Raw genomic sequence first — 10,000 nt, 5'->3', positions numbered from 1 at the left:
TCACACACGCACTCACTCACTCACTCACACACTCACTCACACACTCACTCACACACTCACTCACACACTCACACACACACTCACTCACTCATGCACTCACTCACTCACACACTCACACTCACTCACACACACACACTCACACACACATTCACACTCGCACACACACACACTCGCACACACACACTCACACACTCACACACACACTCACACACTCACACACACACTCACACACACACACACACACACACACACACACACACACACACACTCACACACGCACACACTCACACACGCACACACGCACGCACACACACACACACACACGCACACACACGCGCACACACACACACACACACACACACGCACACACACGCGCACACACACAGTACCTGAGCATTGAATCCGGGGGCAGGGGTTGAGAGACCCTCGGGACATCAGCCTAACGCCCAGCGAGGAGGAAGAGGAGGAAGAGGAGGGGGGTTGGCAGGGCTGCGGGGCTCCTGACACCTCCAGCACGTAGGTGGCGGGTACGAAGAGGGGGCGGGCCTTCCCCCCCGCGCCCAGACGGCGGACCTGCCACCAGTCAGCGTTGGTCTTTCTGAGCAGGACGAAGCGCTCGCCCTCGTGGATGGAGACGGGCTGCCCGTCCGCCCCACGGTACGAGTAGTCATACTGAGCCTCCAGCACGGGCAGCCCGCCCGGGACCCCCCCCGCCCCGCCGCCTGGCCCCCCCGCCCCGCCCGCCCGCCCCCCTGGCCCCCCCGCCCCGCCCGCCCGCCCCCCTGGCCCCCCCGGTGTGGCCGCCCGGCGCCAGCTGCCGGTCAGCATCCCTCAGTGCCCACGGCGCGCGGCGCTGTGACCACAGCCAGCCCCACCACGGAAAGGCCCGGAACCCTGGGAGTGCGGCTCCACCATGCTCTGAAAGAGGATCAGCACACAGAGATTATCACACCGGGTGTGTGTGTGTGTGTGTGTGTGTGTGTGTGTGAGTGTGTGTGTGTGTGTGTGTGTGTGTGTGAGTGTGTGTGTGTGTGTGAGTGTGTGTGTGTGAGTGTGTGTGTGTGTGTGTGTGTGTGTGTGTGTCATAGCTGGCTGGAGATTACCAATCTGTGACAACACACAATACGACACAGCAAGATACCGCTCGCATGACGGACAAGCCGGCAAGCCACTCAGAGGTCTCTTATAATCGGTGGGTGGGGCATCCCCAGGGCGCACCCTACACAATAAAGACGGTTGTGATGACGTGGGTTTGCTGTTGCCTACAGAACAAGGGCAGCAGAACCTGGGTCTGCTAGAGCAGCCCTGTCAGACCTGGGCCCTGGCAGTCAGGGTGAAAAACATGATCGAACATTGGACAGATTATAGTCATTTAGGCCTATTAGTTTATCTGGAAGTTTCAACTTCAAGATGTGAATGAGCTGAAAGAGAAAACCAGAAGGGCTTTTTATGCTATTAAAAGGGGAATACAATGTGACATACCAAGTGAAATCTGTCTGTCAACCAATTGTATTTACAGCAGTGAAGTGTGGGGTCGACCAGATTTTTCAAAATGGGAAATACACCCAACTGAATGCACACAGAATTCTGTAAAAGGAAACGATGCGTACAAAGAAAACCACCTACTAATGCATGCAGGGCTGAATTAGGCTGAATTAGGCCAATATCCACGATAAATCAACATTGAAAAAAGAGCAATTAAGTTTTCGAAACATCTAAAATATTGACGTTACGCATTTCCTGCCAATAAAGCTCACTGAACTGAAAGAGTGATAGAGAAAGGGAGGGGTGGAGATAGAGAGAGAGAGAGAGAGAGAGAGAGAGAGACAGATGAGAGTGCTCTATTGACTATGCCCTAAATATGTGGGTCAGTAGAGAAGTTTATAGCTGTTTAATATTCACACACTCAGACACAATGTGAGAGACTGTGTGTGCATATGTACACAAAAAACTGGGGGTACACACTAAATGCAAGCTGGGGGTCAGTAAATGACAGACCGGCAACTACAACTGCACCAAATATTTAACTCGTCCTGCCCAGTCCAAAAAGTTTAGTTTGAATCAGAGCTGTGTGAGACGTACAGCTGGGAGAACCGCGTCTGACTGCGTCTGAGAACGGAAGTGAGGCAGTGGTAGATGCCTCAACAGCAGCGCTGGTCTGAGGGCAGATTGTGTGAGTTAAGGCCCGGACACACCAAACCGACGGTCGGCCGTTGGACGTCGGTGGCGCCCTGTCGGCCGAGTCTTTCCGGTGTGTCCCGCACGGTGACACTCCGTCGGCGTGTTTTGGAGGGCTCCGACGCCGATTCAACATGTTGCCCCCGGAGCCGTCGATGAGAGAGAGCTCTCTGATTGGCTGTCCAGGTAGCGAATCAGTGCACGAGAAGAGAAACGGAAGCGACGAAAGCAAGCAAACGAGGAAGTCAAGAGGACTCAGACAAGTTACTGTCACTACCAGACATAATTTTCGATTAGTATTACTAAATAGTGAGAGAACAAGGAAATTGCTGCAAACTGTTTGTTGTGAGCGAGACAATGCCTGCTTCTAGGTCCAACGCAATGCAAACGCATTCCCCGGTCTTCCGGTTTCCATTTTTTGAAAGACAAATACAGACTACCGCCACCTGCTGGTGTGGAGAGTTATTACCTCTCACGCAGGCGCAGAACGTACGTGCAACTCGGCCGTCGGTGGACCGTTGTTGCGGTGTGTTCGGCACAGCCAACATTAACGACGCGTATCGACGCGAGGCGATCTTTGTCGGCGCTCCGCAGCCGACCGTCGGTTTGGTGTGTCCGGGCCTTAAGTCTCAGTCTCAGGGTTCAGTTCTTGGGTTTTCAGAGCTTTGAAATGAAGTGACTTTTCAGGACTTGATTTTAAATGCAACCAGAATTTTCAGGATCTTTTTTGGCCCTGAATTATGAGTGGATAATCTCTCTCTCGTTCCCTCTCTCTCTCTCTCCCTCTCTCCCGCACAAGGCCTCTCTCTCCCTTTCTCTCTCTCTCCCTCTCTCTCGAACACGACAGACACCTTTTCATTTCTCGCTCTCTCTTTCCCCTCTCAAATTCAAAATCAAATGCCTTTATTGATATGAAATACAAATGTACTTATTACAAAAGCATACATTAAATTACATTATTGGCATTTGGCAATACTGACGCTCTTATCCAGAGCGACGTACAGTTGATTAGACTAAGCAGGAGACAATCCTCCCCTGGAGCAAAGCAGGGTTAAGGGCCTTGCTCAGGGGCTCAACGGCTGTGCAGATCTTATTGTGGCTACACCGGGATTAGAACCACAAACCATGGTGTACCAGTCATTCACCTTAACCACTATGCTACAGGCCACCCTACACATACATATGAATAATAATACGATAATAGAATTAACATAATAATATAAATTATATTAAAATAATTATTATTATAATCCATTCAACCATACATACATAACAATTACAACCACCATAACAATAATAAATCAATAAGTACATACATGTTTTTTGTTTTTTCGCACCATTTTGGAACCACTCTGGTACCAACAATAATTTCAGAGTCAAAGTAACTTAGATCACATTTCTTCTCCATTCTGATGTTTGGTAACGCTCAGACAGGCAGGGTTGATTACAGTTTGATAGCGTGTGTGTTTCACACAGGCAGGGTTGTTTACAGTTTAAGTGTGTGTGACTCACACAGGCAGGGTTGATTACAGTTTGATAGAGTGTGTGTTTCACACAGGCAGGGTTGATTAGTTTGATAGAGTGTGTGTTTCACACAGGCAGGGTTGATTAGTTTGATAGAGTGTGTGTTTCACACAGGCAGGGTTGATTACAGTCTGATAGCGTGTGTGTTTCACACAGGCAGGGTTGTTTACAGTTTAAGTGTGTGTGACTCACACAGGCAGGGTTGATTACAGTTTGATAGAGTGTGTGTTTCACACAGGCAGGGTTGATTACAGTTTGATAGAGTGTGTGTTTCACACAGGCAGGGTTGATTACAGCTTGATAGAGTGTGTGTTTCACACAGGCAGGGTTGTTCACAGTTATTTAGCGTGTGTGTTTCACACAGGCAGGGTTGTTTACAGTTATTTAGCGTGTGGAAGATACAGCTCACACCCTCGGCACATATGGTGGTAGATCTCACATTATTCCCCCAGTCTGATGGTTGATGTGAACATTATCTGAAGCTCCTGACCCGTATCTACATGATTGTATGCATTGCACTGCTGCCACACAATTTGCTGATTAGATAATCGCATGAATAAGTAGGTGAACTCTGTTTTTTGGGTGAACATAACACATGTGTAAGAGACAGAGCTGGTGAGAAGAGTGGTGTAGGAGCCGTTCCTCTCCCACCTACAGTAATACAGATAGGCCACTCAGGGCAGATAAGTCACATTAATTAGTGCAAACTGGCCCAAATCTTCCACATCAACAATCCAAGCCAAGTGCTTTTCAGTTCCAGGGGTTTCTCATGAGGCCAGAGCAGCATGTCAGATCTCATTAAAACCTGTGACAGTGCAGACCACCAGGAGCGTGTGGAGCTGACAGACTCGCCCAGAGAATATCTGCTCCCGCAGAGATCCTTCAGCTAACCTTCACACCCCCAGAGCCTGCAGCTCACGGTTTACCCAAAAACAGCAGCCACGTCCGTCTGTCTCCCCCCCACCCCCCCGCAGACTGACAGCCACTCGCTCCATCCCCTGGGGTGGTGTGGGTTGCACAGACATCCACACACATTGCCTCACCCAAAGAATCCCAGAGAAGAGCCACAGTTAAATTAACCACATGGTTAACCACACAAGTTAAATTAACCACACTGTTAACCACACAAATTAAATTAATCACACGGGTTAAATTAACCACACAAGTAAAATTAACCACACGGTTAACCGCACAAGTTAAATTAACCACACGGTTAACCACACAAGTTAAATTAACCACACGGTTAACCATACAAGTTGAATTAGCCACATGGCTAATGGGTCCATCGTTACATTACAGGCATTACGGCAAGTATATTATCCAGAGTGACAATTAGTGTCAAAGAAGAAAACATTCTTCTTCATCTACAATCTCTAACATCTCCCACGGTGATTAAGGAGAGAGTAATGGGTACAGTGTTGACAGGCAGGTAAGGTAGTGAGCTTAGCTTACAGTAGGAAAAGACTACTCTACTTTACGGATGAGAAACACTTCAGAACATATGCATATTTTGTTCAAGTGATGGTATGCTGATCGTCTGTCTTGGGAGTCCAACAGACAAACAGTCAGGCTGAAGGAGGGCCCTGGTACGCCCTGGTACGCCCTGGTACGCCCTGGTGAGAGGGCAGCTCTCATCACTAGAACTGACATGTGGAGGGGCGGTGGAGAAAGGGTTTTTTGGGATAGAGGAACATACAGCCCATAGAGAGGAGAGGGAGGAGAGGGCATGAGGGTGTTTTTTTCAGCTCTGAGGAGCCGGCGGTGGGGCGGGACTGTTTAAGTGAGCCAACAGTTACAACAGCGCTGGTGTGCTGCTCTCCCTGCGTGAGGCTGATCTCCCTGCGTGAGGCTGATCTCCCTGCGTGAGGCTGCTCTCCCTGTGTGAGGCTGATCTCCCTGCGTGAGGCTGATCTCCCTGCGTGAGGCTGCTCTCCCTGCTTGAGGCTGCTCTCCCTGCTTGAGGATGCTCTCCCTGTGTGAGGCTGATCTCCCTGCGTGAGGCTGATCTCCCTGCGTGAGGCTGCTCTCCCTGTGTGAGGCTGCTCTCCCTGCGTGAGGCTGCTCTCCCTGCTTGAGGATGCTGCCCCACGGCCAGTAAGCCTGGCTCTCATCATTCCCCAGCACATGAATGATTACTGCGGGCCAGCAGGAGCCACCGCACTGTCCCTGCACAGGCTCTGGGATTAGAGTGGGACAGCCCCCCCTCTCCCTCACTCCCTCTCCTCACTCTCCCTCACTCTCTCTCCTCACTCTCTCTCTCCCTCACTCTCTCTCCCTCTCTCTCTCTCTCCCTCACTCCCTCACTCTCCCTCACTCTCCCTCACTCTCTCTCCTCACTCTCTCTCTCCTCACTCTCTCTCTCCCTCACTCTCTCTCCCTCTCTCTCTCTCTCCCTCTCCCTCACTCTCTCTCCCTCACCCTCTCTCCCTCACTCTCTCTCTCTCTCTCTCCCTCTCCCTCCCTCACTCACTCTCCCTCTCTCCCTCACTCGCTCCCTTCCTCTCCCTCTCATCTCGCTTCCTCTATCTCCCTACACGTGTTATTGACACATATGTACACATATGTACAATGGTATTGCCAAAGCTTGTTGGATGGAAAAACACAGCAACATGAAAAAATAAAAAATACTAAAAAGTAACTCTTTCTCTGTGTCTCTCTCTTTCCCTCTCTCGTTCTCCTCTCTCCCATTCGCTCGCTCACACCTTGCAGCAGGAGACCCCCCCCCCCACCTCACAGAGGGATCGTCCAATGGTGGGCAAGGCTGGGTGGCAGCGGCAATGTCATTGGTGGGAGGCTCTGCAAACATTGCCATGGCAACTGTGTTTCTGACAAGCCCCTGCAAAGAGCACAGCAGCAGTGCGCCAGACCAGAGTGCTGAAGCCAAACAGTGAAAAACAAAATCCACCAAGTTTGTATCGCCGCTATTCAAGGGTCTAAAGAAGTCAATATTGTACTTGCACTCAATTTTCTACTAATATTATCTTACGCATATCTTAATTAAGACTCAATTGTCTATCATGGATTTTTTTATTGTTTCAGGATGTGAAAAGCAAAACAGGCCCAGACTCAATCAACATTCATTAAGACAAAATAAAAACAATCACAAATATTTTATAAAATTCTGTAAATTAAATATTTTACCATAATCATATTATCAAAAACATATCCAAATTCACATGTGCATTGAAAACGTTGTTTCTGATGATGATCATTTTCTGTTAAACATGACGACAGACCAATTCTTTGGTAATACCATTTTGGGGATCTGCATGCAGACCTTGGTTCGTTTTGGATTCAAATTCATTTTCTGGGCTCAATTAACACGACACGACACGACACGATTGATCTTGTCTGGAGCAATCGAGCTGAACAAGAGGACCAGAAGGCAGGGTTTGCATTCTTTGAGGTTGGTTACAATGGGTTCCAATGCACCAGACAAGCTCAGTAAAGCATAGAAACGCATTTAAATCAGAAATATGAGCGATTATGAGCGATTAATGTGAGAGACCCAGGTCTGCCCGCAGAACAAGGTTCCGCCACATCACTGCTTCCGTTCGACAGCATCTCTCTCGCTCCCGCTGAAAGCTGGAGCCGCACATCTCTGTGGTCGACTGATCATCTCGAAAGCGATGTTCAGCAAACCGTCATCGCTGAGGGGAATTCTGTGCATGCGAAGCCTCGGCCTCGAAGGCCTTCCGCCACACACTCAACGGACTGCCACCTCTGCCCCAAATTCACCAGCGCTTCTGAACCGCTCTGGCTTCCTGCTGTGGGGGCTAAAATTTTATTTCAAATACTTGGGAAGAGGGTGACCGAGTGAAACACTGCGGGACACAGACGTTCTGTTCAGCAGTGCAGCGCCAGAGCACTGGTGCGACTGACCTCCGGTGGTCAGGAAGCAGAGAAGACTGAAGAGATTCAGGAGCTGTGTGTACAAGCCACCATCTGTGTACTAGCCACAAACAGTATAGCTTCGTAGTGCATTTCGACATTGAGCACCACTTATCTGCGTGTGTGGAGGACCCCTCCAGGCCACCGTAGCCCACTCGCCTGGCAGGCCATCGGTGGGTCTCATCAACATTGATCTCCCGGGGGCGGGGAGACAGTTGTCAATGATGTCAGCTGTTATTAACACAGTCCTGTCTGGTAGAAGAATGTGCAAGTATACAGCACATTAACTACAAATACTCCAAACCACCAAATACTGCACTGCCTAGTCTAGTCTGGCACAACACAGCATAGCACAGGACCAGACCTGGGTCAAATACAATATTGTTTTGGATTCAAATACTTTTCTACACTTTATTGAGCTTGTCTGGCGTATTGAAACCTATGAAATACTCTCACAAACAGCAAGCTCCACCTTCTGGTCCTTTTGGTTGGCTCAATTGCACCAGGCAAGATCAATTGAGCACAGAAAAAATATTTGAATTCAAAATAGGTATTTGTACAACACACCACTGCGTGGTGTAGCGTCTGCCACACATGCATTCACACATTCCAACAGCACTGCACCCTGTCGCCTCACCCAGACACAAACACGGCTTGACTCCACCCTTCTCTTCATTTCATAAACGAGCTGTATCATGTATTCAGAAAACAAAAAGTCAAAAGAAAAATACCTTTATTAAATTCGTCAACCTTTAAAAGCAAAAAGTCTTCTGATCAGAAAAAATTTGATCAGAAAAGAGACAGTTTGTGAAAAACACATTTCAATAAGAGAACACTGGCATGCTCTCTCTTTCCAAATAATTTACTTCAAAAGTGATGTTTTTAACAGCTTCTAAATATTTTATAGAAATTCTATAGTATAAAATAACATAAAATGCAGGCATATAATGCAGATTTCCAATAAGATTGTGTAAAAGTTATCTTTTTTCTATAGAATTTGCGCAATTTCTCAATATAATGCAGTAAGAGCTAAAAACAACACTGTGAGCTGTGACACCACCTTCCTGTGGGCTGAATGTATGCCATGGCCCAAATAACAAGCCATCATCCACCCCCCTACCTTTTGTCCATTAGACCCCCTCCACTACCCCCAGGGAATATTCAGCACAAACAGACAGAACGAGCACGGCTCGCCACAAACGCACACGCATCATCACCGGCAGCCCACCAAGACGCCATTTCACATCAGACCTGGGTCAAACGCCTCATTGTTTTGGATTGAAATACTTTTCTGCACTTTCTGATCTTGCCTGGTACAACTAAGCCTACCAAGAAGATGGGTAAAGCGCAGAAACAAAACCAGACATTTTAATCCAAAACCACACAACCCACCCAGGTCTGCTGCACAGATGGGTGCAAAACCACACAACCCACCCAGGTCTGCTGCACAGATGGGTGCAAAACCACACAACCCACCCAGGTCTGCTGCACAGATGGGTGCAAAACCACTCAACCCACCCAGGTCTGCTGCACAGATGGGTGCAAAACCACACAACCCACCCAGGTCTGCTGCACAGATGGGTGCAAAACCACACAACCCACCCAGGTCTGCTGCACAGATGGGTGCAAAACCACACAACCCACCCAGGTCTGCTGCACAGATGGGTGCAAAACAATACAATGTAGACAATACAACACTTGGTTGTAACCCTTGTTGAAAAGACAAAATATATATTTTTGTATGCATTTCAGTGAATGGATTTTAATAGATGGATTATTTTTATTAATGTTTGTCATCATTTATAAATGCATTCTAGATTTCTAATAAAATGTTTGTAATCATTTTTAAATGCATTTTAGATTTCTGCTCTAATATTTGTCATAAATATTTATAATTTTAACAATTTTGTTCACTCACTTCTCTGTAAATTGAGTGTAAATTTGTTTACAGTAATCTACTGAATTACGAACTTCAAAATAAACATATTACTGCTTTTGATTTGCTTGATTCATTATGCTATTTCGTAAAGGTATACATTCCTGTAATACAATGAAAAATGTATCTTAAACACGTATTATTTATGTTTCAAACATTATTTATGGTTCATACAATGTACAGACAAATGCCTATTTGGTTGTAAGTGGTTTATATGCCTCTTATTAATCTCATGGTTTGTTAAAGATCATTAGCATTCATACAGAAGAGAGGACAATCCCACAAAACTGTTCCTTTACCTGGGAGTCAGGTGTGAAGACAGATTTGGATTGGACAGCCAGATTTGATGGTCCTTGCTCTCGAGACTTTGGAATTGAAGTGCAGAGACTCCCGTAGCTTCTTCAACTGAAAGTTGTCTCTTATTGAATCTCATCTAAGACTTGCCTTCACCTGTCCTTAATATAACTATTA

The 10,000-nt window shown here is 47.4% G+C and overlaps 1 protein-coding gene across 1 annotated transcript in view; it reads right to left on the bottom strand.

The window, feature by feature from the left end:
- Positions 1-571, bottom strand: part of arhgap9 (Rho GTPase activating protein 9) — a 43,603-nt gene extending 43,032 nt beyond the window's left edge. The window contains exon 1 of the mRNA XM_061218987.1: positions 390-571. Within this exon, the coding sequence (XP_061074971.1) occupies positions 390-435 (46 nt within the window). The 5' untranslated portion in view covers positions 436-571. The remainder of the gene's footprint in view (positions 1-389) is intronic.
- Between the last annotated feature and the right edge of the window lie 9,429 nt (positions 572-10,000).

The sequence above is a fragment of the Conger conger genome, chromosome 14, assembly GCF_963514075.1.
Source record: "Conger conger chromosome 14, fConCon1.1, whole genome shotgun sequence".
NCBI classification, from domain to species: Eukaryota; Metazoa; Chordata; class Actinopteri; order Anguilliformes; family Congridae; genus Conger; species Conger conger.
Note: the sequence above shows the minus strand (reverse complement) of the source record. Positions and strands in the feature narration are given on the sequence as shown.